The sequence below is a fragment of the Aedes albopictus genome, chromosome 3 (assembly GCF_035046485.1).
Source record: "Aedes albopictus strain Foshan chromosome 3, AalbF5, whole genome shotgun sequence".
In the NCBI taxonomy this organism is placed as follows: Eukaryota; Metazoa; Arthropoda; class Insecta; order Diptera; family Culicidae; genus Aedes; species Aedes albopictus.
Window position 1 is genome coordinate 450,145,423 of NC_085138.1, and position 26,537 is coordinate 450,171,959.

Genomic DNA, 26,537 nt, shown 5'->3' on the forward strand with positions numbered 1-26,537 from the left:
GAAAAAAAGGGAAAAAGAAAACGGGAAAGATGGGGGGGTACTTACGGATGTCTATTTTCCGGATCTCCTCCTATCCATCCGTCATTGGATCGCAGGGCCCGAGGAGTATCGCTCCCGTCATCGGTGCGATGTCGTCCGGTCGTCCGCCGTCCGGAAAGCGAGAGCGGAATCTTCGCCCCGAATGCGGCACCGTTGGCGGGTGCCGGACGGAAACCGGGAACTGGATGGGCGGACCACGGAGCGGACCCGGATGGGCGGGCTGGATGGGTGGACCACGGAGCGGACCCGGATGGGCGGACTGGATGGGTGGAACTGGATGGGCGGACCCGAAGCTGCCGAAGCGGATTCCACCGTCGGCGAGAGTTCCCCGGGAGTGACGGACGGCTGGCCTGTTGGACGAAAAACGAATATTAGCCCAACGTTGGCACCTTCGTTGGTTGGTACTTACCTCAGATATCGCGCTACGGTGCCCGTTTGTGCGGTGAATACGCACTTTCTTGCGTATTCGGCCCGCACAAACATCGCGATCGCCGATGGAAAAAACATTTTCGCGGTTTTGTTTTGCTCTGTTTTTTCACTGTTTTTTCACTGCCCGTCGGTTGCTATGGGCCGCGCAGGGCAGTTTGTTTATAAATAGAGGTAGGGTGGCCGGTTTTTTCGTCAGTAGCGTAGGTGAGTGAGTTGGAAGGAGACGTGTTTTTGGCAAGTGAAAAGTAAAAATTTTGTAAAAAAAAACAAAACTAACAAAAAAAATGGAAAACTACGAAATAGAAGAACAAGAGGTGGTAATTCGGATTGTAATATACGATGAAGCCTGTATTCGACCTGTAAAACCTGAACCCGTCCGGAAGCCGGAAAAAAAAGTTACATTTGCTTCGAAAACAAAAATCATCCAAAAAACAAAATCAAAAACAAAAACAAAACCAAAACAGAAAACAGAGCAAAAACCGGAACCAAAAACAAAGCCAAAAAAAGGCAAAAAAAAATCAAAACCAAAAACAGAGGAAAATCCGGAGGAAAAAATCAAAAAAACCAAACCTAAAACCAAAAAAAAATTGAAAAAAGACGAACAAAATTTGACAACGGCTGCCGGTCGGGGGAAGGACCAAAAAAAAAATAACAAAAAAATAAACAAAAAAACAAAAGAAAAATGAAAGCAAAAAAAAATTCAAAACAAAAAATTTAAAAAAAAATAACAAAACAAAAAATAAAAATAAAAAATAAATAAAAATAAAATAAAAAAATATAAAATAAATACAAAAAAAACTAAAAAAATAACAAAACGAAAAATAAAAATACAGTCGAACCTCCATGAGTCGATGTTCCTTGACTCGATATCGACTCATGGAGGTATTTTTTTCCATACTGAAAAATAATTTCTGGGTTACTATGATGGTCCCCCCAAAAAGCTTCCCAAAAGATTTTTGTTCCACTACTCGATATTTCCTTGAGTCGATGGTCCCTTCAATATCGACTCATGGAGGTTTTACTGTAAAAAATAAATAAAAATAAAATAAAAAATGCAAAATAACAAAACAAAAAATGAAAAAAAATAAGAAAAAACTAAAAATAACAAAAAAATCAGAAAACCCTCATAGAAAACCTATTATAGATCAACGTTTGGATGGATGGAGAAATCATTCTGTGAATGATTGCGATTGATCAACCTAAAAAAACCGTTGTCGAAAGTGTTGTTTCATAGCATATGTTTCCAAAAGAAACGTATGATATGAGACAGCATGATTGACAACAGCCCTGGTTCAGTGTGGTGCCACACTGAACAGGGCTACTGTTTTCGGGTTTGTTGAATCGTGATTATTGGCAGGGTGATGGCATTTGTTCATCTTTCCGTTGGTTTATGATTTGTTTTTTATGAGGGGTGGGGTAGACAGTGGTTGTGGAGGGTGGGGTCTACCCCATGAAAAAAAAAAAAATAATAATAAATAAAATAATGTTGAAAAAAAAAACTTGAAAAAAAACACACACACACACACACACACACACACACACACACACACACACACACACACACACACACACACACACACACACACACACACACACACTCCCTAGCGCTAACACCGACTAGTAGTGGAATTTCACACCAAACAACCCATCGCCGGCAAGTCCTCCCCCGGTCAAACCATTTTGCCGAAGACACCAAAACTCCCAGTAATCAGGGACCTGCGGTAGTAGTTATATGTATGCAATTCTGCGATTTCGGTGATGTCCGAGACTAACAAACGTAGCACCAACGATGCTTCCTAAAGCGACAAAACCGTTGGTGTCTTCGGGAACGTTGTTCGTGCTGGTCATGATTCGAAATCCCATCGGAGGAGAAGGCACTATAGAGGGCATTTCAATTTTCAATCTCGTTTATCTCAGGTTTCTGATTGTTTAAGAAAGATGGTTGCTGTCAGTTGAACAGCCGTTTGGTTTGACTTTCTGCCACAGGGCGGCGCTAGTTGCAAATGTGCCAAAGCATGCCTGTTTTGTCGATTATCTAGAACATGTTCAACAAGCTGTAACTTTTCATAGATTGCACAAAAAATTCTTAAATTTTGACTGCCAGCTCTACTACTAGATGGCTACAATTGGTTCCAATTTGGGCTTGCTTGGTAGACACTACACGAAGCTAGAGCGTTTCTAGTAAATTGTGTCTTATTTGACTGCTGTTCAATAAACCACTTTATCTCAGGGTTGAGTAAACCGAATCACGTGAAATTTTGGCCACTTGTGGCTGCTACATTGGTCTTTGATTACCATTTGACTCGACCCAAGTATGTCCAGAGGGAAAAACGTTACAGCTTGTTGAACACTTTTTGAGAAATTCTAATCAATTGCAAAACATCGCAAATCTCCAACTAGCGCCGCCTAGTGGCGGAATCCTGCATCGAACCGCAAACCAACTGTAAACCCTTGACATACCAAACAGCTTTGCCGAAGAAACCAACGTTCCAAGTTATCAGGATCCTGCGATATAGGAAGTTGAAAATTTCTAAGGCACATTCTTCGGCCAAACTTCTAAGACTAAGAGAACAAACCCGCCAAACCAACCCAAAGTCTACTTCGACGTTGTCTCACAAATTTTCTTGTTCTGTTTCTCAGGAATCAGAATCCTGATCGAGGGAAGAACCATGGAGCAGTGTTGCCACATTTAAATCTGTATTTTGCCTTTCAAAAATCTTCATAATCTGTATCACCATTTTTTGTCAAAAATCTTTATGAAATCTGTAATATTTCGCGAAAAATCTGTTTGAAATTCTGTAAGTTTCTGAAAAATCAGTTGAGGCCGACAAATCCCACCTTCCACCACCCACCCACCATCTTACCTAACAGCCGCAGCAGTGGTTCATCATCAAAAATTGCAGCCAGGCCAGGACTTGCTTTTGTTCACTTCACTTCACTTCACTTCACTGCACCACCGCCGAGTGGACCTTTAAACGAGAAAACTTACAACCACCCCGTAAACTGTATTGCCAACCCAAACCCAAACCCCCCCGCCCCGGTTCGGAACTTCGGATGTAAAGGAAAATCATAACACATTTTCATTTTTGCGAACTTTTTTTTATTGGCTTCAGATCTTATACTATGCTTACCAACTAACAATGATTAATATATGACTTACCCATAATCGCACAACTGTCCGCCAGATGGGACTGATATGCGATTACAGGCAGTGAACAAAACAGGAGACACAAAGGCGCAATATCCCAGAACAGTGATTAGCCCAGGCACCCTACTGCCCATGATCGCATATCAGTCCCATCTTTGCTGGGTTTCCTATTCCTATGGGACAATTATGCGATCATAGGCAGCCTATGATGGATAATGGAAATTTCCTGGACGCGATACACAGGTGCCAAATGATCATTCCCAGAAGAAGAAGAAAAAGAAGAAGAAGAAGAAAAAGAAGAAGAAGAAGAAGAAGAAGAAGAAGAAAAAGAAGAAGAAGAAAAAGAAGAAGAAGAAGAAGTGTGTGTGTGGGGGGAGAAGAAGCACCCACACCGAAAGTACTAGACTCCGTGGACTACAGAAGAAGAAGAAAAAGAAGAAGAAGAGGAGGTCCGATCCCGGTCGAATTCGCCAGCAAACACAAGCGCGCTCGCTGACACAAACACAGTCTACTCACGGTTCGCTGATTACTGGCCGGATCCGTTCGTCGTCGCCCGCCCGTTTGGAGCCCGATACGCGCTCTGTCCGTACGCCGTCGACGAACGCGTACGTGAGCCCACCATGAGCGTCCTCCAGCTGGGCCGTGTTGTTCTTTTCCAGTTCTTCTTCTTCTTCTTCTTCTTCTTCTTCTTCGTCGTCGTTTCGGGTTCCTCCTCCTGTGCCGGTGGCGCCCATTGGTGGAGAGCGAGCGAGGGTCTGTCCTGAAAAAACGGAAATGACCAACGATTAGCACCACAAATTTGCCCTCGTTCGATGGGGGGGTATGTACTTACGGGTGGGTGTCCGCCTCGTCATCGCAGCCTTGTTTCCCCCGTTGGCCCGTCTTCCGGCTCCGGTTCCGGCCATCGAGGGTGGTCCTTCTTTTCAAGCTCTTCTTCTTCTTCTTCGTCCGGGGTTCCTCCAAGAGGAGGCCAGAGCCGGTGGCGCTCAGTGGTGGAGGGTTGTCCTGAAAAAAAGGGAAAAAGAAAACGGGAAAGATGGGGGGGTACTTACGGATGTCTATTTTCCGGATCTCCTCCTATCCATCCGTCATTGGATCGCAGGGCCCGAGGAGTATCGCTCCCGTCATCGGTGCGATGTCGTCCGGTCGTCCGCCGTCCGGAAAGCGAGAGCGGAATCTTCGCCCCGAATGCGGCACCGTTGGCGGGTGCCGGACGGAAACCGGGAACTGGATGGGCGGACCACGGAGCGGACCCGGATGGGCGGGCTGGATGGGTGGACCACGGAGCGGACCCGGATGGGCGGACTGGATGGGTGGAACTGGATGGGCGGACCCGAAGCTGCCGAAGCGGATTCCACCGTCGGCGAGAGTTCCCCGGGAGTGACGGACGGCTGGCCTGTTGGACGAAAAACGAATATTAGCCCAACGTTGGCACCTTCGTTGGTTGGTACTTACCTCAGATATCGCGCTACGGTGCCCGTTTGTGCGGTGAATACGCACTTTCTTGCGTATTCGGCCCGCACAAACATCGCGATCGCCGATGGAAAAAACATTTTCGCGGTTTTGTTTTGCTCTGTTTTTTCACTGTTTTTTCACTGCCCGTCGGTTGCTATGGGCCGCGCAGGGCAGTTTGTTTATAAATAGAGGTAGGGTGGCCGGTTTTTTCGTCAGTAGCGTAGGTGAGTGAGTTGGAAGGAGACGTGTTTTTGGCAAGTGAAAAGTAAAAATTTTGTAAAAAAAAACAAAACTAACAAAAAAAATGGAAAACTACGAAATAGAAGAACAAGAGGTGGTAATTCGGATTGTAATATACGATGAAGCCTGTATTCGACCTGTAAAACCTGAACCCGTCCGGAAGCCGGAAAAAAAAGTTACATTTGCTTCGAAAACAAAAATCATCCAAAAAACAAAATCAAAAACAAAAACAAAACCAAAACAGAAAACAGAGCAAAAACCGGAACCAAAAACAAAGCCAAAAAAAGGCAAAAAAAAATCAAAACCAAAAACAGAGGAAAATCCGGAGGAAAAAATCAAAAAAACCAAACCTAAAACCAAAAAAAAATTGAAAAAAGACGAACAAAATTTGACAACGGCTGCCGGTCGGGGGAAGGACCAAAAAAAAAATAACAAAAAAATAAACAAAAAAACAAAAGAAAAATGAAAGCAAAAAAAAATTCAAAACAAAAAATTTAAAAAAAAATAACAAAACAAAAAATAAAAATAAAAAATAAATAAAAATAAAATAAAAAAATATAAAATAAATACAAAAAAAACTAAAAAAATAACAAAACGAAAAATAAAAATAAAAAATAAATAAAAATAAAATAAAAAATGCAAAATAACAAAACAAAAAATGAAAAAAAATAAGAAAAAACTAAAAATAACAAAAAAATCAGAAAACCCTCATAGAAAACCTATTATAGATCAACGTTTGGATGGATGGAGAAATCATTCTGTGAATGATTGCGATTGATCAACCTAAAAAAACCGTTGTCGAAAGTGTTGTTTCATAGCATATGTTTCCAAAAGAAACGTATGATATGAGACAGCATGATTGACAACAGCCCTGGTTCAGTGTGGTGCCACACTGAACAGGGCTACTGTTTTCGGGTTTGTTGAATCGTGATTATTGGCAGGGTGATGGCATTTGTTCATCTTTCCGTTGGTTTATGATTTGTTTTTTATGAGGGGTGGGGTAGACAGTGGTTGTGGAGGGTGGGGTCTACCCCATGAAAAAAAAAAAAATAATAATAAATAAAATAATGTTGAAAAAAAAAACTTGAAAAAAAACACACACACACACACACACACACACACACACACACACACACACACACACACACACACACACACACACACACACACACACACACACACTCCCTAGCGCTAACACCGACTAGTAGTGGAATTTCACACCAAACAACCCATCGCCGGCAAGTCCTCCCCCGGTCAAACCATTTTGCCGAAGACACCAAAACTCCCAGTAATCAGGGACCTGCGGTAGTAGTTATATGTATGCAATTCTGCGATTTCGGTGATGTCCGAGACTAACAAACGTAGCACCAACGATGCTTCCTAAAGCGACAAAACCGTTGGTGTCTTCGGGAACGTTGTTCGTGCTGGTCATGATTCGAAATCCCATCGGAGGAGAAGGCACTATAGAGGGCATTTCAATTTTCAATCTCGTTTATCTCAGGTTTCTGATTGTTTAAGAAAGATGGTTGCTGTCAGTTGAACAGCCGTTTGGTTTGACTTTCTGCCACAGGGCGGCGCTAGTTGCAAATGTGCCAAAGCATGCCTGTTTTGTCGATTATCTAGAACATGTTCAACAAGCTGTAACTTTTCATAGATTGCACAAAAAATTCTTAAATTTTGACTGCCAGCTCTACTACTAGATGGCTACAATTGGTTCCAATTTGGGCTTGCTTGGTAGACACTACACGAAGCTAGAGCGTTTCTAGTAAATTGTGTCTTATTTGACTGCTGTTCAATAAACCACTTTATCTCAGGGTTGAGTAAACCGAATCACGTGAAATTTTGGCCACTTGTGGCTGCTACATTGGTCTTTGATTACCATTTGACTCGACCCAAGTATGTCCAGAGGGAAAAACGTTACAGCTTGTTGAACACTTTTTGAGAAATTCTAATCAATTGCAAAACATCGCAAATCTCCAACTAGCGCCGCCTAGTGGCGGAATCCTGCATCGAACCGCAAACCAACTGTAAACCCTTGACATACCAAACAGCTTTGCCGAAGAAACCAACGTTCCAAGTTATCAGGATCCTGCGATATAGGAAGTTGAAAATTTCTAAGGCACATTCTTCGGCCAAACTTCTAAGACTAAGAGAACAAACCCGCCAAACCAACCCAAAGTCTACTTCGACGTTGTCTCACAAATTTTCTTGTTCTGTTTCTCAGGAATCAGAATCCTGATCGAGGGAAGAACCATGGAGCAGTGTTGCCACATTTAAATCTGTATTTTGCCTTTCAAAAATCTTCATAATCTGTATCACCATTTTTTGTCAAAAATCTTTATGAAATCTGTAATATTTCGCGAAAAATCTGTTTGAAATTCTGTAAGTTTCTGAAAAATCAGTTGAGGCCGACAAATCCCACCTTCCACCACCCACCCACCATCTTACCTAACAGCCGCAGCAGTGGTTCATCATCAAAAATTGCAGCCAGGCCAGGACTTGCTTTTGTTCACTTCACTTCACTTCACTTCACTGCACCACCGCCGAGTGGACCTTTAAACGAGAAAACTTACAACCACCCCGTAAACTGTATTGCCAACCCAAACCCAAACCCCCCCGCCCCGGTTCGGAACTTCGGATGTAAAGGAAAATCATAACACATTTTCATTTTTGCGAACTTTTTTTTATTGGCTTCAGATCTTATACTATGCTTACCAACTAACAATGATTAATATATGACTTACCCATAATCGCACAACTGTCCGCCAGATGGGACTGATATGCGATTACAGGCAGTGAACAAAACAGGAGACACAAAGGCGCAATATCCCAGAACAGTGATTAGCCCAGGCACCCTACTGCCCATGATCGCATATCAGTCCCATCTTTGCTGGGTTTCCTATTCCTATGGGACAATTATGCGATCATAGGCAGCCTATGATGGATAATGGAAATTTCCTGGACGCGATACACAGGTGCCAAATGATCATTCCCAGAAGAAGAAGAAAAAGAAGAAGAAGAAGAAAAAGAAGAAGAAGAAGAAGAAGAAGAAGAAGAAAAAGAAGAAGAAGAAAAAGAAGAAGAAGAAGAAGTGTGTGTGTGGGGGGAGAAGAAGCACCCACACCGAAAGTACTAGACTCCGTGGACTACAGAAGAAGAAGAAAAAGAAGAAGAAGAGGAGGTCCGATCCCGGTCGAATTCGCCAGCAAACACAAGCGCGCTCGCTGACACAAACACAGTCTACTCACGGTTCGCTGATTACTGGCCGGATCCGTTCGTCGTCGCCCGCCCGTTTGGAGCCCGATACGCGCTCTGTCCGTACGCCGTCGACGAACGCGTACGTGAGCCCACCATGAGCGTCCTCCAGCTGGGCCGTGTTGTTCTTTTCCAGTTCTTCTTCTTCTTCTTCTTCTTCTTCTTCTTCGTCGTCGTTTCGGGTTCCTCCTCCTGTGCCGGTGGCGCCCATTGGTGGAGAGCGAGCGAGGGTCTGTCCTGAAAAAACGGAAATGACCAACGATTAGCACCACAAATTTGCCCTCGTTCGATGGGGGGGTATGTACTTACGGGTGGGTGTCCGCCTCGTCATCGCAGCCTTGTTTCCCCCGTTGGCCCGTCTTCCGGCTCCGGTTCCGGCCATCGAGGGTGGTCCTTCTTTTCAAGCTCTTCTTCTTCTTCTTCGTCCGGGGTTCCTCCAAGAGGAGGCCAGAGCCGGTGGCGCTCAGTGGTGGAGGGTTGTCCTGAAAAAAAGGGAAAAAGAAAACGGGAAAGATGGGGGGGTACTTACGGATGTCTATTTTCCGGATCTCCTCCTATCCATCCGTCATTGGATCGCAGGGCCCGAGGAGTATCGCTCCCGTCATCGGTGCGATGTCGTCCGGTCGTCCGCCGTCCGGAAAGCGAGAGCGGAATCTTCGCCCCGAATGCGGCACCGTTGGCGGGTGCCGGACGGAAACCGGGAACTGGATGGGCGGACCACGGAGCGGACCCGGATGGGCGGGCTGGATGGGTGGACCACGGAGCGGACCCGGATGGGCGGACTGGATGGGTGGAACTGGATGGGCGGACCCGAAGCTGCCGAAGCGGATTCCACCGTCGGCGAGAGTTCCCCGGGAGTGACGGACGGCTGGCCTGTTGGACGAAAAACGAATATTAGCCCAACGTTGGCACCTTCGTTGGTTGGTACTTACCTCAGATATCGCGCTACGGTGCCCGTTTGTGCGGTGAATACGCACTTTCTTGCGTATTCGGCCCGCACAAACATCGCGATCGCCGATGGAAAAAACATTTTCGCGGTTTTGTTTTGCTCTGTTTTTTCACTGTTTTTTCACTGCCCGTCGGTTGCTATGGGCCGCGCAGGGCAGTTTGTTTATAAATAGAGGTAGGGTGGCCGGTTTTTTCGTCAGTAGCGTAGGTGAGTGAGTTGGAAGGAGACGTGTTTTTGGCAAGTGAAAAGTAAAAATTTTGTAAAAAAAAACAAAACTAACAAAAAAAATGGAAAACTACGAAATAGAAGAACAAGAGGTGGTAATTCGGATTGTAATATACGATGAAGCCTGTATTCGACCTGTAAAACCTGAACCCGTCCGGAAGCCGGAAAAAAAAGTTACATTTGCTTCGAAAACAAAAATCATCCAAAAAACAAAATCAAAAACAAAAACAAAACCAAAACAGAAAACAGAGCAAAAACCGGAACCAAAAACAAAGCCAAAAAAAGGCAAAAAAAAATCAAAACCAAAAACAGAGGAAAATCCGGAGGAAAAAATCAAAAAAACCAAACCTAAAACCAAAAAAAAATTGAAAAAAGACGAACAAAATTTGACAACGGCTGCCGGTCGGGGGAAGGACCAAAAAAAAAATAACAAAAAAATAAACAAAAAAACAAAAGAAAAATGAAAGCAAAAAAAAATTCAAAACAAAAAATTTAAAAAAAAATAACAAAACAAAAAATAAAAATAAAAAATAAATAAAAATAAAATAAAAAAATATAAAATAAATACAAAAAAAACTAAAAAAATAACAAAACGAAAAATAAAAATAAAAAATAAATAAAAATAAAATAAAAAATGCAAAATAACAAAACAAAAAATGAAAAAAAATAAGAAAAAACTAAAAATAACAAAAAAATCAGAAAACCCTCATAGAAAACCTATTATAGATCAACGTTTGGATGGATGGAGAAATCATTCTGTGAATGATTGCGATTGATCAACCTAAAAAAACCGTTGTCGAAAGTGTTGTTTCATAGCATATGTTTCCAAAAGAAACGTATGATATGAGACAGCATGATTGACAACAGCCCTGGTTCAGTGTGGTGCCACACTGAACAGGGCTACTGTTTTCGGGTTTGTTGAATCGTGATTATTGGCAGGGTGATGGCATTTGTTCATCTTTCCGTTGGTTTATGATTTGTTTTTTATGAGGGGTGGGGTAGACAGTGGTTGTGGAGGGTGGGGTCTACCCCATGAAAAAAAAAAAAATAATAATAAATAAAATAATGTTGAAAAAAAAAACTTGAAAAAAAACACACACACACACACACACACACACACACACACACACACACACACACACACACACACACACACACACACACACACACACACACACACTCCCTAGCGCTAACACCGACTAGTAGTGGAATTTCACACCAAACAACCCATCGCCGGCAAGTCCTCCCCCGGTCAAACCATTTTGCCGAAGACACCAAAACTCCCAGTAATCAGGGACCTGCGGTAGTAGTTATATGTATGCAATTCTGCGATTTCGGTGATGTCCGAGACTAACAAACGTAGCACCAACGATGCTTCCTAAAGCGACAAAACCGTTGGTGTCTTCGGGAACGTTGTTCGTGCTGGTCATGATTCGAAATCCCATCGGAGGAGAAGGCACTATAGAGGGCATTTCAATTTTCAATCTCGTTTATCTCAGGTTTCTGATTGTTTAAGAAAGATGGTTGCTGTCAGTTGAACAGCCGTTTGGTTTGACTTTCTGCCACAGGGCGGCGCTAGTTGCAAATGTGCCAAAGCATGCCTGTTTTGTCGATTATCTAGAACATGTTCAACAAGCTGTAACTTTTCATAGATTGCACAAAAAATTCTTAAATTTTGACTGCCAGCTCTACTACTAGATGGCTACAATTGGTTCCAATTTGGGCTTGCTTGGTAGACACTACACGAAGCTAGAGCGTTTCTAGTAAATTGTGTCTTATTTGACTGCTGTTCAATAAACCACTTTATCTCAGGGTTGAGTAAACCGAATCACGTGAAATTTTGGCCACTTGTGGCTGCTACATTGGTCTTTGATTACCATTTGACTCGACCCAAGTATGTCCAGAGGGAAAAACGTTACAGCTTGTTGAACACTTTTTGAGAAATTCTAATCAATTGCAAAACATCGCAAATCTCCAACTAGCGCCGCCTAGTGGCGGAATCCTGCATCGAACCGCAAACCAACTGTAAACCCTTGACATACCAAACAGCTTTGCCGAAGAAACCAACGTTCCAAGTTATCAGGATCCTGCGATATAGGAAGTTGAAAATTTCTAAGGCACATTCTTCGGCCAAACTTCTAAGACTAAGAGAACAAACCCGCCAAACCAACCCAAAGTCTACTTCGACGTTGTCTCACAAATTTTCTTGTTCTGTTTCTCAGGAATCAGAATCCTGATCGAGGGAAGAACCATGGAGCAGTGTTGCCACATTTAAATCTGTATTTTGCCTTTCAAAAATCTTCATAATCTGTATCACCATTTTTTGTCAAAAATCTTTATGAAATCTGTAATATTTCGCGAAAAATCTGTTTGAAATTCTGTAAGTTTCTGAAAAATCAGTTGAGGCCGACAAATCCCACCTTCCACCACCCACCCACCATCTTACCTAACAGCCGCAGCAGTGGTTCATCATCAAAAATTGCAGCCAGGCCAGGACTTGCTTTTGTTCACTTCACTTCACTTCACTTCACTGCACCACCGCCGAGTGGACCTTTAAACGAGAAAACTTACAACCACCCCGTAAACTGTATTGCCAACCCAAACCCAAACCCCCCCGCCCCGGTTCGGAACTTCGGATGTAAAGGAAAATCATAACACATTTTCATTTTTGCGAACTTTTTTTTATTGGCTTCAGATCTTATACTATGCTTACCAACTAACAATGATTAATATATGACTTACCCATAATCGCACAACTGTCCGCCAGATGGGACTGATATGCGATTACAGGCAGTGAACAAAACAGGAGACACAAAGGCGCAATATCCCAGAACAGTGATTAGCCCAGGCACCCTACTGCCCATGATCGCATATCAGTCCCATCTTTGCTGGGTTTCCTATTCCTATGGGACAATTATGCGATCATAGGCAGCCTATGATGGATAATGGAAATTTCCTGGACGCGATACACAGGTGCCAAATGATCATTCCCAGAAGAAGAAGAAAAAGAAGAAGAAGAAGAAAAAGAAGAAGAAGAAGAAGAAGAAGAAGAAGAAAAAGAAGAAGAAGAAAAAGAAGAAGAAGAAGAAGTGTGTGTGTGGGGGGAGAAGAAGCACCCACACCGAAAGTACTAGACTCCGTGGACTACAGAAGAAGAAGAAAAAGAAGAAGAAGAGGAGGTCCGATCCCGGTCGAATTCGCCAGCAAACACAAGCGCGCTCGCTGACACAAACACAGTCTACTCACGGTTCGCTGATTACTGGCCGGATCCGTTCGTCGTCGCCCGCCCGTTTGGAGCCCGATACGCGCTCTGTCCGTACGCCGTCGACGAACGCGTACGTGAGCCCACCATGAGCGTCCTCCAGCTGGGCCGTGTTGTTCTTTTCCAGTTCTTCTTCTTCTTCTTCTTCTTCTTCTTCTTCGTCGTCGTTTCGGGTTCCTCCTCCTGTGCCGGTGGCGCCCATTGGTGGAGAGCGAGCGAGGGTCTGTCCTGAAAAAACGGAAATGACCAACGATTAGCACCACAAATTTGCCCTCGTTCGATGGGGGGGTATGTACTTACGGGTGGGTGTCCGCCTCGTCATCGCAGCCTTGTTTCCCCCGTTGGCCCGTCTTCCGGCTCCGGTTCCGGCCATCGAGGGTGGTCCTTCTTTTCAAGCTCTTCTTCTTCTTCTTCGTCCGGGGTTCCTCCAAGAGGAGGCCAGAGCCGGTGGCGCTCAGTGGTGGAGGGTTGTCCTGAAAAAAAGGGAAAAAGAAAACGGGAAAGATGGGGGGGTACTTACGGATGTCTATTTTCCGGATCTCCTCCTATCCATCCGTCATTGGATCGCAGGGCCCGAGGAGTATCGCTCCCGTCATCGGTGCGATGTCGTCCGGTCGTCCGCCGTCCGGAAAGCGAGAGCGGAATCTTCGCCCCGAATGCGGCACCGTTGGCGGGTGCCGGACGGAAACCGGGAACTGGATGGGCGGACCACGGAGCGGACCCGGATGGGCGGGCTGGATGGGTGGACCACGGAGCGGACCCGGATGGGCGGACTGGATGGGTGGAACTGGATGGGCGGACCCGAAGCTGCCGAAGCGGATTCCACCGTCGGCGAGAGTTCCCCGGGAGTGACGGACGGCTGGCCTGTTGGACGAAAAACGAATATTAGCCCAACGTTGGCACCTTCGTTGGTTGGTACTTACCTCAGATATCGCGCTACGGTGCCCGTTTGTGCGGTGAATACGCACTTTCTTGCGTATTCGGCCCGCACAAACATCGCGATCGCCGATGGAAAAAACATTTTCGCGGTTTTGTTTTGCTCTGTTTTTTCACTGTTTTTTCACTGCCCGTCGGTTGCTATGGGCCGCGCAGGGCAGTTTGTTTATAAATAGAGGTAGGGTGGCCGGTTTTTTCGTCAGTAGCGTAGGTGAGTGAGTTGGAAGGAGACGTGTTTTTGGCAAGTGAAAAGTAAAAATTTTGTAAAAAAAAACAAAACTAACAAAAAAAATGGAAAACTACGAAATAGAAGAACAAGAGGTGGTAATTCGGATTGTAATATACGATGAAGCCTGTATTCGACCTGTAAAACCTGAACCCGTCCGGAAGCCGGAAAAAAAAGTTACATTTGCTCCGAAAACAAAAATCATCCAAAAAACAAAATCAAAAACAAAAACAAAACCAAAACAGAAAACAGAGCAAAAACCGGAACCAAAAACAAAGCCAAAAAAAGGCAAAAAAAAATCAAAACCAAAAACAGAGGAAAATCCGGAGGAAAAAATCAAAAAAACCAAACCTAAAACCAAAAAAAAATTGAAAAAAGACGAACAAAATTTGACAACGGCTGCCGGTCGGGGGAAGGACCAAAAAAAAAATAACAAAAAAATAAACAAAAAAACAAAAGAAAAATGAAAGCAAAAAAAAATTCAAAACAAAAAATTTAAAAAAAAATAACAAAACAAAAAATAAAAATAAAAAATAAATAAAAATAAAATAAAAAAATATAAAATAAATACAAAAAAAACTAAAAAAATAACAAAACGAAAAATAAAAATAAAAAATAAATAAAAATAAAATAAAAAATGCAAAATAACAAAACAAAAAATGAAAAAAAATAAGAAAAAACTAAAAATAACAAATAAATCAGAAAACCCTCATAGAAAACCTATTATAGATCAACGTTTGGATGGATGGAGAAATCATTCTGTGAATGATTGCGATTGATCAACCTAAAAAAACCGTTGTCGAAAGTGTTGTTTCATAGCATATGTTTCCAAAAGAAACGTATGATATGAGACAGCATGATTGACAACAGCCCTGGTTCAGTGTGGTGCCACACTGAACAGGGCTACTGTTTTCGGGTTTGTTGAATCGTGATTATTGGCAGGGTGATGGCATTTGTTCATCTTTCCGTTGGTTTATGATTTGTTTTTTATGAGGGGTGGGGTAGACAGTGGTTGTGGAGGGTGGGGTCTACCCCATGAAAAAAAAAAAAATAATAATAAATAAAATAATGTTGAAAAAAAAAACTTGAAAAAAAACACACACACACACACACACACACACACACACACACACACACACACACACACACACACACACACACACACACACACACACACACACTCCCTAGCGCTAACACCGACTAGTAGTGGAATTTCACACCAAACAACCCATCGCCGGCAAGTCCTCCCCCGGTCAAACCATTTTGCCGAAGACACCAAAACTCCCAGTAATCAGGGACCTGCGGTAGTAGTTATATGTATGCAATTCTGCGATTTCGGTGATGTCCGAGACTAACAAACGTAGCACCAACGATGCTTCCTAAAGCGACAAAACCGTTGGTGTCTTCGGGAACGTTGTTCGTGCTGGTCATGATTCGAAATCCCATCGGAGGAGAAGGCACTATAGAGGGCATTTCAATTTTCAATCTCGTTTATCTCAGGTTTCTGATTGTTTAAGAAAGATGGTTGCTGTCAGTTGAACAGCCGTTTGGTTTGACTTTCTGCCACAGGGCGGCGCTAGTTGCAAATGTGCCAAAGCATGCCTGTTTTGTCGATTATCTAGAACATGTTCAACAAGCTGTAACTTTTCATAGATTGCACAAAAAATTCTTAAATTTTGACTGCCAGCTCTACTACTAGATGGCTACAATTGGTTCCAATTTGGGCTTGCTTGGTAGACACTACACGAAGCTAGAGCGTTTCTAGTAAATTGTGTCTTATTTGACTGCTGTTCAATAAACCACTTTATCTCAGGGTTGAGTAAACCGAATCACGTGAAATTTTGGCCACTTGTGGCTGCTACATTGGTCTTTGATTACCATTTGACTCGACCCAAGTATGTCCAGAGGGAAAAACGTTACAGCTTGTTGAACACTTTTTGAGAAATTCTAATCAATTGCAAAACATCGCAAATCTCCAACTAGCGCCGCCTAGTGGCGGAATCCTGCATCGAACCGCAAACCAACTGTAAACCCTTGACATACCAAACAGCTTTGCCGAAGAAACCAACGTTCCAAGTTATCAGGATCCTGCGATATAGGAAGTTGAAAATTTCTAAGGCACATTCTTCGGCCAAACTTCTAAGACTAAGAGAACAAACCCGCCAAACCAACCCAAAGTCTACTTCGACGTTGTCTCACAAATTTTCTTGTTCTGTTTCTCAGGAATCAGAATCCTGATCGAGGGAAGAACCATGGAGCAGTGTTGCCACATTTAAATCTGTATTTTGCCTTTCAAAAATCTTCATAATCTGTATCACCATTTTTTGTCAAAAATCTTTATGAAATCTGTAATATTTCGCGAAAAATCTGTTTGAAATTCTGTAAGTTTCTGAAAAATCAGTTGAGGCCGACAAATCCCACCTTCCACCACCCACCCACCATCTTACCTAACAGCCGCAGCAGTGGTTCATCATCAAAAATTGCAGCCAGGCCAGGACTTGCTTTTGTTCACTTCACTTCACTTCACTTCACTGCACCACCGCCGAGTGGACCTTTAAACGAGAAAACTTACAACCACCCCGTAAACTGTATTGCCAACCCAAACCCAAACCCCCCCGCCCCGGTTCGGAACTTCGGATGTAAAGGAAAATCATAACACATTTTCATTTTTGCGAACTTTTTTTTATTGGCTTCAGATCTTATACTATGCTTACCAACTAACAATGATTAATATATGACTTACCCATAATCGCACAACTGTCCGCCAGATGGGACTGATATGCGATTACAGGCAGTGAACAAAACAGGAGACACAAAGGCGCAATATCCCAGAACAGTGATTAGCCCAGGCACCCTACTGCCCATGATCGCATATCAGTCCCATCTTTGCTGGGTTTCCTATTCCTATGGGACAATTATGCGATCATAGGCAGCCTATGATGGATAATGGAAATTTCCTGGACGCGATACACAGGTGCCAAATGATCATTCCCAGAAGAAGAAGAAAAAGAAGAAGAAGAAGAAAAAGAAGAAGAAGAAGAAGAAGAAGAAGAAGAAAAAGAAGAAGAAGAAAAAGAAGAAGAAGAAGAAGTGTGTGTGTGGGGGGAGAAGAAGCACCCACACCGAAAGTACTAGACTCCGTGGACTACAGAAGAAGAAGAAAAAGAAGAAGAAGAGGAGGTCCGATCCCGGTCGAATTCGCCAGCAAACACAAGCGCGCTCGCTGACACAAACACAGTCTACTCACGGTTCGCTGATTACTGGCCGGATCCGTTCGTCGTCGCCCGCCCGTTTGGAGCCCGATACGCGCTCTGTCCGTACGCCGTCGACGAACGCGTACGTGAGCCCACCATGAGCGTCCTCCAGCTGGGCCGTGTTGTTCTTTTCCAGTTCTTCTTCTTCTTCTTCTTCTTCTTCTTCTTCGTCGTCGTTTCGGGTTCCTCCTCCTGTGCCGGTGGCGCCCATTGGTGGAGAGCGAGCGAGGGTCTGTCCTGAAAAAACGGAAATGACCAACGATTAGCACCACAAATTTGCCCTCGTTCGATGGGGGGGTATGTACTTACGGGTGGGTGTCCGCCTCGTCATCGCAGCCTTGTTTCCCCCGTTGGCCCGTCTTCCGGCTCCGGTTCCGGCCATCGAGGGTGGTCCTTCTTTTCAAGCTCTTCTTCTTCTTCTTCGTCCGGGGTTCCTCCAAGAGGAGGCCAGAGCCGGTGGCGCTCAGTGGTGGAGGGTTGTCCTGAAAAAAAGGGAAAAAGAAAACGGGAAAGATGGGGGGGTACTTACGGATGTCTATTTTCCGGATCTCCTCCTATCCATCCGTCATTGGATCGCAGGGCCCGAGGAGTATCGCTCCCGTCATCGGTGCGATGTCGTCCGGTCGTCCGCCGTCCGGAAAGCGAGAGCGGAATCTTCGCCCCGAATGCGGCACCGTTGGCGGGTGCCGGACGGAAACCGGGAACTGGATGGGCGGACCACGGAGCGGACCCGGATGGGCGGGCTGGATGGGTGGACCACGGAGCGGACCCGGATGGGCGGACTGGATGGGTGGAACTGGATGGGCGGACCCGAAGCTGCCGAAGCGGATTCCACCGTCGGCGAGAGTTCCCCGGGAGTGACGGACGGCTGGCCTGTTGGACGAAAAACGAATATTAGCCCAACGTTGGCACCTTCGTTGGTTGGTACTTACCTCAGATATCGCGCTACGGTGCCCGTTTGTGCGGTGAATACGCACTTTCTTGCGTATTCGGCCCGCACAAACATCGCGATCGCCGATGGAAAAAACATTTTCGCGGTTTTGTTTTGCTCTGTTTTTTCACTGTTTTTTCACTGCCCGTCGGTTGCTATGGGCCGCGCAGGGCAGTTTGTTTATAAATAGAGGTAGGGTGGCCGGTTTTTTCGTCAGTAGCGTAGGTGAGTGAGTTGGAAGGAGACGTGTTTTTGGCAAGTGAAAAGTAAAAATTTTGTAAAAAAAAACAAAACTAACAAAAAAAATGGAAAACTACGAAATAGAAGAACAAGAGGTGGTAATTCGGATTGTAATATACGATGAAGCCTGTATTCGACCTGTAAAACCTGAACCCGTCCGGAAGCCGGAAAAAAAAGTTACATTTGCTTCGAAAACAAAAATCATCCAAAAAACAAAATCAAAAACAAAAACAAAACCAAAACAGAAAACAGAGCAAAAACCGGAACCAAAAACAAAGCCAAAAAAAGGCAAAAAAAAATCAAAACCAAAAACAGAGGAAAATCCGGAGGAAAAAATCAAAAAAACCAAACCTAAAACCAAAAAAAAATTGAAAAAAGACGAACAAAATTTGACAACGGCTGCCGGTCGGGGGAAGGACCAAAAAAAAAATAACAAAAAAATAAACAAAAAAACAAAAGAAAAATGAAAGCAAAAAAAAATTCAAAACAAAAAATTTAAAAAAAAATAACAAAACAAAAAATAAAAATAAAAAATAAATAAAAATAAAATAAAAAAATATAAAATAAATACAAAAAAAACTAAAAAAATAACAAAACGAAAAATAAAAATAAAAAATAAATAAAAATAAAATAAAAAATGCAAAATAACAAAACAAAAAATGAAAAAAAATAAGAAAAAACTAAAAATAACAAAAAAATCAGAAAACCCTCATAGAAAACCTATTATAGATCAACGTTTGGATGGATGGAGAAATCATTCTGTGAATGATTGCGATTGATCAACCTAAAAAAACCGTTGTCGAAAGTGTTGTTTCATAGCATATGTTTCCAAAAGAAACGTATGATATGAGACAGCATGATTGACAACAGCCCTGGTTCAGTGTGGTGCCACACTGAACAGGGCTACTGTTTTCGGGTTTGTTGAATCGTGATTATTGGCAGGGTGATGGCATTTGTTCATCTTTCCGTTGGTTTATGATTTGTTTTTTATGAGGGGTGGGGTAGACAGTGGTTGTGGAGGGTGGGGTCTACCCCATGAAAAAAAAAAAAATAATAATAAATAAAATAATGTTGAAAAAAAAAACTTGAAAAAAAACACACACACACACACACACACACACACACACACACACACACACACACACACACACACACACACACACACACACACACACACACACACTCCCTAGCGCTAACACCGACTAGTAGTGGAATTTCACACCAAACAACCCATCGCCGGCAAGTCCTCCCCCGGTCAAACCATTTTGCCGAAGACACCAAAACTCCCAGTAATCAGGGACCTGCGGTAGTAGTTATATGTATGCAATTCTGCGATTTCGGTGATGTCCGAGACTAACAAACGTAGCACCAACGATGCTTCCTAAAGCGACAAAACCGTTGGTGTCTTCGGGAACGTTGTTCGTGCTGGTCATGATTCGAAATCCCATCGGAGGAGAAGGCACTATAGAGGGCATTTCAATTTTCAATCTCGTTTATCTCAGGTTTCTGATTGTTTAAGAAAGATGGTTGCTGTCAGTTGAACAGCCGTTTGGTTTGACTTTCTGCCACAGGGCGGCGCTAGTTGCAAATGTGCCAAAGCATGCCTGTTTTGTCGATTATCTAGAACATGTTCAACAAGCTGTAACTTTTCATAGATTGCACAAAAAATTCTTAAATTTTGACTGCCAGCTCTACTACTAGATGGCTACAATTGGTTCCAATTTGGGCTTGCTTGGTAGACACTACACGAAGCTAGAGCGTTTCTAGTAAATTGTGTCTTATTTGACTGCTGTTCAATAAACCACTTTATCTCAGGGTTGAGTAAACCGAATCACGTGAAATTTTGGCCACTTGTGGCTGCTACATTGGTCTTTGATTACCATTTGACTCGACCCAAGTATGTCCAGAGGGAAAAACGTTACAGCTTGTTGAACACTTTTTGAGAAATTCTAATCAATTGCAAAACATCGCAAATCTCCAACTAGCGCCGCCTAGTGGCGGAATCCTGCATCGAACCGCAAACCAACTGTAAACCCTTGACATACCAAACAGCTTTGCCGAAGAAACCAACGTTCCAAGTTATCAGGATCCTGCGATATAGGAAGTTGAAAATTTCTAAGGCACATTCTTCGGCCAAACTTCTAAGACTAAGAGAACAAACCCGCCAAACCAACCCAAAGTCTACTTCGACGTTGTCTCACAAATTTTCTTGTTCTGTTTCTCAGGAATCAGAATCCTGATCGAGGGAAGAACCATGGAGCAGTGTTGCCACATTTAAATCTGTATTTTGCCTTTCAAAAATCTTCATAATCTGTATCACCATTTTTTGTCAAAAATCTTTATGAAATCTGTAATATTTCGCGAAAAATCTGTTTGAAATTCTGTAAGTTTCTGAAAAATCAGTTGAGGCCGACAAATCCCACCTTCCACCACCCACCCACCATCTTACCTAACAGCCGCAGCAGTGGTTCATCATCAAAAATTGCAGCCAGGCCAGGACTTGCTTTTGTTCACTTCACTTCACTTCACTTCACTGCACCACCGCCGAGTGGACCTTTAAACGAGAAAACTTACAACCACCCCGTAAACTGTATTGCCAACCCAAACCCAAACCCCCCCGCCCCGGTTCGGAACTTCGGATGTAAAGGAAAATCATAACACATTTTCATTTTTGCGAACTTTTTTTTATTGGCTTCAGATCTTATACTATGCTTACCAACTAACAATGATTAATATATGACTTACCCATAATCGCACAACTGTCCGCCAGATGGGACTGATATGCGATTACAGGCAGTGAACAAAACAGGAGACACAAAGGCGCAATATCCCAGAACAGTGATTAGCCCAGGCACCCTACTGCCCATGATCGCATATCAGTCCCATCTTTGCTGGGTTTCCTATTCCTATGGGACAATTATGCGATCATAGGCAGCCTATGATGGATAATGGAAATTTCCTGGACGCGATACACAGGTGCCAAATGATCATTCCCAGAAGAAGAAGAAAAAGAAGAAGAAGAAGAAAAAGAAGAAGAAGAAGAAGAAGAAGAAGAAGAAAAAGAAGAAGAAGAAAAAGAAGAAGAAGAAGAAGTGTGTGTGTGGGGGGAGAAGAAGCACCCACACCGAAAGTACTAGACTCCGTGGACTACAGAAGAAGAAGAAAAAGAAGAAGAAGAGGAGGTCCGATCCCGGTCGAATTCGCCAGCAAACACAAGCGCGCTCGCTGACACAAACACAGTCTACTCACGGTTCGCTGATTACTGGCCGGATCCGTTCGTCGTCGCCCGCCCGTTTGGAGCCCGATACGCGCTCTGTCCGTACGCCGTCGACGAACGCGTACGTGAGCCCACCATGAGCGTCCTCCAGCTGGGCCGTGTTGTTCTTTTCCAGTTCTTCTTCTTCTTCTTCTTCTTCTTCTTCTTCGTCGTCGTTTCGGGTTCCTCCTCCTGTGCCGGTGGCGCCCATTGGTGGAGAGCGAGCGAGGGTCTGTCCTGAAAAAACGGAAATGACCAACGATTAGCACCACAAATTTGCCCTCGTTCGATGGGGGGGTATGTACTTACGGGTGGGTGTCCGCCTCGTCATCGCAGCCTTGTTTCCCCCGTTGGCCCGTCTTCCGGCTCCGGTTCCGGCCATCGAGGGTGGTCCTTCTTTTCAAGCTCTTCTTCTTCTTCTTCGTCCGGGGTTCCTCCAAGAGGAGGCCAGAGCCGGTGGCGCTCAGTGGTGGAGGGTTGTCCTGAAAAAAAGGGAAAAAGAAAACGGGAAAGATGGGGGGGTACTTACGGATGTCTATTTTCCGGATCTCCTCCTATCCATCCGTCATTGGATCGCAGGGCCCGAGGAGTATCGCTCCCGTCATCGGTGCGATGTCGTCCGGTCGTCCGCCGTCCGGAAAGCGAGAGCGGAATCTTCGCCCCGAATGCGGCACCGTTGGCGGGTGCCGGACGGAAACCGGGAACTGGATGGGCGGACCACGGAGCGGACCCGGATGGGCGGGCTGGATGGGTGGACCACGGAGCGGACCCGGATGGGCGGACTGGATGGGTGGAACTGGATGGGCGGACCCGAAGCTGCCGAAGCGGATTCCACCGTCGGCGAGAGTTCCCCGGGAGTGACGGACGGCTGGCCTGTTGGACGAAAAACGAATATTAGCCCAACGTTGGCACCTTCGTTGGTTGGTACTTACCTCAGATATCGCGCTACGGTGCCCGTTTGTGCGGTGAATACGCACTTTCTTGCGTATTCGGCCCGCACAAACATCGCGATCGCCGATGGAAAAAACATTTTCGCGGTTTTGTTTTGCTCTGTTTTTTCACTGTTTTTTCACTGCCCGTCGGTTGCTATGGGCCGCGCAGGGCAGTTTGTTTATAAATAGAGGTAGGGTGGCCGGTTTTTTCGTCAGTAGCGTAGGTGAGTGAGTTGGAAGGAGACGTGTTTTTGGCAAGTGAAAAGTAAAAATTTTGTAAAAAAAAACAAAACTAACAAAAAAAATGGAAAACTACGAAATAGAAGAACAAGAGGTGGTAATTCGGATTGTAATATACGATGAAGCCTGTATTCGACCTGTAAAACCTGAACCCGTCCGGAAGCCGGAAAAAAAAGTTACATTTGCTTCGAAAACAAAAATCATCCAAAAAACAAAATCAAAAACAAAAACAAAACCAAAACAGAAAACAGAGCAAAAACCGGAACCAAAAACAAAGCCAAAAAAAGGCAAAAAAAAATCAAAACCAAAAACAGAGGAAAATCCGGAGGAAAAAATCAAAAAAACCAAACCTAAAACCAAAAAAAAATTGAAAAAAGACGAACAAAATTTGACAACGGCTGCCGGTCGGGGGAAGGACCAAAAAAAAAATAACAAAAAAATAAACAAAAAAACAAAAGAAAAATGAAAGCAAAAAAAAATTCAAAACAAAAAATTTAAAAAAAAATAACAAAACAAAAAATAAAAATAAAAAATAAATAAAAATAAAATAAAAAAATATAAAATAAATACAAAAAAAACTAAAAAAATAACAAAACGAAAAATAAAAATAAAAAATAAATAAAAATAAAATAAAAAATGCAAAATAACAAAACAAAAAATGAAAAAAAATAAGAAAAAACTAAAAATAACAAAAAAATCAGAAAACCCTCATAGAAAACCTATTATAGATCAACGTTTGGATGGATGGAGAAATCATTCTGTGAATGATTGCGATTGATCAACCTAAAAAAACCGTTGTCGAAAGTGTTGTTTCATAGCATATGTTTCCAAAAGAAACGTATGATATGAGACAGCATGATTGACAACAGCCCTGGTTCAGTGTGGTGCCACACTGAACAGGGCTACTGTTTTCGGGTTTGTTGAATCGTGATTATTGGCAGGGTGATGGCATTTGTTCATCTTTCCGTTGGTTTATGATTTGTTTTTTATGAGGGGTGGGGTAGACAGTGGTTGTGGAGGGTGGGGTCTACCCCATGAAAAAAAAAAAAATAATAATAAATAAAATAATGTTGAAAAAAAAAACTTGAAAAAAAACACACACACACACACACACACACACACACACACACACACACACACACACACACACACACACACACACACACACACACACACACACACTCCCTAGCGCTAACACCGACTAGTAGTGGAATTTCACACCAAACAACCCATCGCCGGCAAGTCCTCCCCCGGTCAAACCATTTTGCCGAAGACACCAAAACTCCCAGTAATCAGGGACCTGCGGTAGTAGTTATATGTATGCAATTCTGCGATTTCGGTGATGTCCGAGACTAACAAACGTAGCACCAACGATGCTTCCTAAAGCGACAAAACCGTTGGTGTCTTCGGGAACGTTGTTCGTGCTGGTCATGATTCGAAATCCCATCGGAGGAGAAGGCACTATAGAGGGCATTTCAATTTTCAATCTCGTTTATCTCAGGTTTCTGATTGTTTAAGAAAGATGGTTGCTGTCAGTTGAACAGCCGTTTGGTTTGACTTTCTGCCACAGGGCGGCGCTAGTTGCAAATGTGCCAAAGCATGCCTGTTTTGTCGATTATCTAGAACATGTTCAACAAGCTGTAACTTTTCATAGATTGCACAAAAAATTCTTAAATTTTGACTGCCAGCTCTACTACTAGATGGCTACAATTGGTTCCAATTTGGGCTTGCTTGGTAGACACTACACGAAGCTAGAGCGTTTCTAGTAAATTGTGTCTTATTTGACTGCTGTTCAATAAACCACTTTATCTCAGGGTTGAGTAAACCGAATCACGTGAAATTTTGGCCACTTGTGGCTGCTACATTGGTCTTTGATTACCATTTGACTCGACCCAAGTATGTCCAGAGGGAAAAACGTTACAGCTTGTTGAACACTTTTTGAGAAATTCTAATCAATTGCAAAACATCGCAAATCTCCAACTAGCGCCGCCTAGTGGCGGAATCCTGCATCGAACCGCAAACCAACTGTAAACCCTTGACATACCAAACAGCTTTGCCGAAGAAACCAACGTTCCAAGTTATCAGGATCCTGCGATATAGGAAGTTGAAAATTTCTAAGGCACATTCTTCGGCCAAACTTCTAAGACTAAGAGAACAAACCCGCCAAACCAACCCAAAGTCTACTTCGACGTTGTCTCACAAATTTTCTTGTTCTGTTTCTCAGGAATCAGAATCCTGATCGAGGGAAGAACCATGGAGCAGTGTTGCCACATTTAAATCTGTATTTTGCCTTTCAAAAATCTTCATAATCTGTATCACCATTTTTTGTCAAAAATCTTTATGAAATCTGTAATATTTCGCGAAAAATCTGTTTGAAATTCTGTAAGTTTCTGAAAAATCAGTTGAGGCCGACAAATCCCACCTTCCACCACCCACCCACCATCTTACCTAACAGCCGCAGCAGTGGTTCATCATCAAAAATTGCAGCCAGGCCAGGACTTGCTTTTGTTCACTTCACTTCACTTCACTTCACTGCACCACCGCCGAGTGGACCTTTAAACGAGAAAACTTACAACCACCCCGTAAACTGTATTGCCAACCCAAACCCAAACCCCCCCGCCCCGGTTCGGAACTTCGGATGTAAAGGAAAATCATAACACATTTTCATTTTTGCGAACTTTTTTTTATTGGCTTCAGATCTTATACTATGCTTACCAACTAACAATGATTAATATATGACTTACCCATAATCGCACAACTGTCCGCCAGATGGGACTGATATGCGATTACAGGCAGTGAACAAAACAGGAGACACAAAGGCGCAATATCCCAGAACAGTGATTAGCCCAGGCACCCTACTGCCCATGATCGCATATCAGTCCCATCTTTGCTGGGTTTCCTATTCCTATGGGACAATTATGCGATCATAGGCAGCCTATGATGGATAATGGAAATTTCCTGGACGCGATACACAGGTGCCAAATGATCATTCCCAGAAGAAGAAGAAAAAGAAGAAGAAGAAGAAAAAGAAGAAGAAGAAGAAGAAGAAGAAGAAGAAAAAGAAGAAGAAGAAAAAGAAGAAGAAGAAGAAGTGTGTGTGTGGGGGGAGAAGAAGCACCCACACCGAAAGTACTAGACTCCGTGGACTACAGAAGAAGAAGAAAAAGAAGAAGAAGAGGAGGTCCGATCCCGGTCGAATTCGCCAGCAAACACAAGCGCGCTCGCTGACACAAACACAGTCTACTCACGGTTCGCTGATTACTGGCCGGATCCGTTCGTCGTCGCCCGCCCGTTTGGAGCCCGATACGCGCTCTGTCCGTACGCCGTCGACGAACGCGTACGTGAGCCCACCATGAGCGTCCTCCAGCTGGGCCGTGTTGTTCTTTTCCAGTTCTTCTTCTTCTTCTTCTTCTTCTTCGTCGTCGTTTCGGGTTCCTCCTCCTGTGCCGGTGGCGCCCATTGGTGGAGAGCGAGCGAGGGTCTGTCCTGAAAAAACGGAAATGACCAACGATTAGCACCA

General features: G+C 43.6%; 11 protein-coding genes across 11 annotated transcripts; all 11 read right to left on the bottom strand.

Annotated features, from left to right (window-relative positions):
- Positions 1-30: 30 nt before the first annotated feature.
- LOC134289949 (uncharacterized) lies at positions 31-563 on the bottom strand. Its single transcript, XM_062856792.1, has 2 exons — positions 449-563; positions 31-389 (listed from the first exon to the last, which is right to left on the bottom strand). Exons 1-2 carry the CDS (start codon positions 544-546, stop codon positions 71-73), a joined length of 417 nt encoding a protein of 138 aa, XP_062712776.1. The 5' UTR covers positions 547-563; the 3' UTR covers positions 31-70.
- A 3,501-nt stretch (positions 564-4,064) lies between these two features.
- Positions 4,065-4,577, bottom strand: LOC134289951 (uncharacterized). The gene is made up of 2 exons (XM_062856794.1): positions 4,449-4,577; positions 4,065-4,376 (listed from the first exon to the last, which is right to left on the bottom strand). Exons 1-2 carry the CDS (start codon positions 4,519-4,521, stop codon positions 4,129-4,131), a joined length of 321 nt encoding a protein of 106 aa, XP_062712778.1. The 5' UTR covers positions 4,522-4,577; the 3' UTR covers positions 4,065-4,128.
- Positions 4,578-4,653: 76 nt separating this feature from the next.
- On the bottom strand, positions 4,654-5,186 carry LOC109420466 (uncharacterized). The gene is made up of 2 exons (XM_029864319.2): positions 5,072-5,186; positions 4,654-5,012 (listed from the first exon to the last, which is right to left on the bottom strand). The coding sequence occupies exons 1-2, from the start codon at positions 5,167-5,169 to the stop codon at positions 4,694-4,696; spliced, it is 417 nt and encodes a 138-aa protein (XP_029720179.2). The 5' UTR covers positions 5,170-5,186; the 3' UTR covers positions 4,654-4,693.
- Positions 5,187-8,491: 3,305 nt separating this feature from the next.
- Positions 8,492-9,004, bottom strand: LOC134289953 (uncharacterized). Its single transcript, XM_062856796.1, has 2 exons — positions 8,876-9,004; positions 8,492-8,803 (listed from the first exon to the last, which is right to left on the bottom strand). Exons 1-2 carry the CDS (start codon positions 8,946-8,948, stop codon positions 8,556-8,558), a joined length of 321 nt encoding a protein of 106 aa, XP_062712780.1. The 5' UTR covers positions 8,949-9,004; the 3' UTR covers positions 8,492-8,555.
- Positions 9,005-9,080: 76 nt separating this feature from the next.
- Positions 9,081-9,613, bottom strand: LOC134289952 (uncharacterized). The gene is made up of 2 exons (XM_062856795.1): positions 9,499-9,613; positions 9,081-9,439 (listed from the first exon to the last, which is right to left on the bottom strand). Exons 1-2 carry the CDS (start codon positions 9,594-9,596, stop codon positions 9,121-9,123), a joined length of 417 nt encoding a protein of 138 aa, XP_062712779.1. The 5' UTR covers positions 9,597-9,613; the 3' UTR covers positions 9,081-9,120.
- Positions 9,614-12,918: 3,305 nt separating this feature from the next.
- On the bottom strand, positions 12,919-13,431 carry LOC134292147 (uncharacterized). The gene is made up of 2 exons (XM_062860948.1): positions 13,303-13,431; positions 12,919-13,230 (listed from the first exon to the last, which is right to left on the bottom strand). The coding sequence occupies exons 1-2, from the start codon at positions 13,373-13,375 to the stop codon at positions 12,983-12,985; spliced, it is 321 nt and encodes a 106-aa protein (XP_062716932.1). The 5' UTR covers positions 13,376-13,431; the 3' UTR covers positions 12,919-12,982.
- Positions 13,432-13,507: 76 nt separating this feature from the next.
- LOC134292146 (uncharacterized) lies at positions 13,508-14,040 on the bottom strand. Its single transcript, XM_062860947.1, has 2 exons — positions 13,926-14,040; positions 13,508-13,866 (listed from the first exon to the last, which is right to left on the bottom strand). Exons 1-2 carry the CDS (start codon positions 14,021-14,023, stop codon positions 13,548-13,550), a joined length of 417 nt encoding a protein of 138 aa, XP_062716931.1. The 5' UTR covers positions 14,024-14,040; the 3' UTR covers positions 13,508-13,547.
- Positions 14,041-17,343: 3,303 nt separating this feature from the next.
- LOC134289955 (uncharacterized) lies at positions 17,344-17,856 on the bottom strand. Its single transcript, XM_062856798.1, has 2 exons — positions 17,728-17,856; positions 17,344-17,655 (listed from the first exon to the last, which is right to left on the bottom strand). Exons 1-2 carry the CDS (start codon positions 17,798-17,800, stop codon positions 17,408-17,410), a joined length of 321 nt encoding a protein of 106 aa, XP_062712782.1. The 5' UTR covers positions 17,801-17,856; the 3' UTR covers positions 17,344-17,407.
- Positions 17,857-17,932: 76 nt separating this feature from the next.
- Positions 17,933-18,465, bottom strand: LOC134289954 (uncharacterized). Its single transcript, XM_062856797.1, has 2 exons — positions 18,351-18,465; positions 17,933-18,291 (listed from the first exon to the last, which is right to left on the bottom strand). The coding sequence occupies exons 1-2, from the start codon at positions 18,446-18,448 to the stop codon at positions 17,973-17,975; spliced, it is 417 nt and encodes a 138-aa protein (XP_062712781.1). The 5' UTR covers positions 18,449-18,465; the 3' UTR covers positions 17,933-17,972.
- A 3,305-nt stretch (positions 18,466-21,770) lies between these two features.
- LOC134289957 (uncharacterized) lies at positions 21,771-22,283 on the bottom strand. Its single transcript, XM_062856800.1, has 2 exons — positions 22,155-22,283; positions 21,771-22,082 (listed from the first exon to the last, which is right to left on the bottom strand). The coding sequence occupies exons 1-2, from the start codon at positions 22,225-22,227 to the stop codon at positions 21,835-21,837; spliced, it is 321 nt and encodes a 106-aa protein (XP_062712784.1). The 5' UTR covers positions 22,228-22,283; the 3' UTR covers positions 21,771-21,834.
- A 76-nt stretch (positions 22,284-22,359) lies between these two features.
- Positions 22,360-22,892, bottom strand: LOC134289956 (uncharacterized). The gene is made up of 2 exons (XM_062856799.1): positions 22,778-22,892; positions 22,360-22,718 (listed from the first exon to the last, which is right to left on the bottom strand). The coding sequence occupies exons 1-2, from the start codon at positions 22,873-22,875 to the stop codon at positions 22,400-22,402; spliced, it is 417 nt and encodes a 138-aa protein (XP_062712783.1). The 5' UTR covers positions 22,876-22,892; the 3' UTR covers positions 22,360-22,399.
- Between the last annotated feature and the right edge of the window lie 3,645 nt (positions 22,893-26,537).

Bases quoted from the DNA above. Each gene is read 5' to 3' on its own strand.
- LOC134289951 (XM_062856794.1), bottom strand. From the start codon at position 4,521: ATGGCCGGAACCGGAGCCGGAAGACGGGCCAACGGGGGAAACAAGGCT. The intron at 4,377-4,448 runs GTAAGTACATAC...CCGTTTTTTCAG, and splicing joins GACGAGGCGGACACCCACCC to GACAGACCCTCGCTCGCTCT.
- LOC134289957 (XM_062856800.1), bottom strand. From the start codon at position 22,227: ATGGCCGGAACCGGAGCCGGAAGACGGGCCAACGGGGGAAACAAGGCT. The intron at 22,083-22,154 runs GTAAGTACATAC...CCGTTTTTTCAG, and splicing joins GACGAGGCGGACACCCACCC to GACAGACCCTCGCTCGCTCT.
- LOC134289953 (XM_062856796.1), bottom strand. From the start codon at position 8,948: ATGGCCGGAACCGGAGCCGGAAGACGGGCCAACGGGGGAAACAAGGCT. The intron at 8,804-8,875 runs GTAAGTACATAC...CCGTTTTTTCAG, and splicing joins GACGAGGCGGACACCCACCC to GACAGACCCTCGCTCGCTCT.
- LOC134292147 (XM_062860948.1), bottom strand. From the start codon at position 13,375: ATGGCCGGAACCGGAGCCGGAAGACGGGCCAACGGGGGAAACAAGGCT. The intron at 13,231-13,302 runs GTAAGTACATAC...CCGTTTTTTCAG, and splicing joins GACGAGGCGGACACCCACCC to GACAGACCCTCGCTCGCTCT.
- LOC134289955 (XM_062856798.1), bottom strand. From the start codon at position 17,800: ATGGCCGGAACCGGAGCCGGAAGACGGGCCAACGGGGGAAACAAGGCT. The intron at 17,656-17,727 runs GTAAGTACATAC...CCGTTTTTTCAG, and splicing joins GACGAGGCGGACACCCACCC to GACAGACCCTCGCTCGCTCT.
- LOC134289952 (XM_062856795.1), bottom strand. From the start codon at position 9,596: ATGTTTTTTCCATCGGCGATCGCGATGTTTGTGCGGGCCGAATACGCA. The intron at 9,440-9,498 runs GTAAGTACCAAC...TTCGTCCAACAG, and splicing joins ACCGTAGCGCGATATCTGAG to GCCAGCCGTCCGTCACTCCC.
- LOC134289949 (XM_062856792.1), bottom strand. From the start codon at position 546: ATGTTTTTTCCATCGGCGATCGCGATGTTTGTGCGGGCCGAATACGCA. The intron at 390-448 runs GTAAGTACCAAC...TTCGTCCAACAG, and splicing joins ACCGTAGCGCGATATCTGAG to GCCAGCCGTCCGTCACTCCC.
- LOC109420466 (XM_029864319.2), bottom strand. From the start codon at position 5,169: ATGTTTTTTCCATCGGCGATCGCGATGTTTGTGCGGGCCGAATACGCA. The intron at 5,013-5,071 runs GTAAGTACCAAC...TTCGTCCAACAG, and splicing joins ACCGTAGCGCGATATCTGAG to GCCAGCCGTCCGTCACTCCC.
- LOC134289956 (XM_062856799.1), bottom strand. From the start codon at position 22,875: ATGTTTTTTCCATCGGCGATCGCGATGTTTGTGCGGGCCGAATACGCA. The intron at 22,719-22,777 runs GTAAGTACCAAC...TTCGTCCAACAG, and splicing joins ACCGTAGCGCGATATCTGAG to GCCAGCCGTCCGTCACTCCC.
- LOC134292146 (XM_062860947.1), bottom strand. From the start codon at position 14,023: ATGTTTTTTCCATCGGCGATCGCGATGTTTGTGCGGGCCGAATACGCA. The intron at 13,867-13,925 runs GTAAGTACCAAC...TTCGTCCAACAG, and splicing joins ACCGTAGCGCGATATCTGAG to GCCAGCCGTCCGTCACTCCC.
- LOC134289954 (XM_062856797.1), bottom strand. From the start codon at position 18,448: ATGTTTTTTCCATCGGCGATCGCGATGTTTGTGCGGGCCGAATACGCA. The intron at 18,292-18,350 runs GTAAGTACCAAC...TTCGTCCAACAG, and splicing joins ACCGTAGCGCGATATCTGAG to GCCAGCCGTCCGTCACTCCC.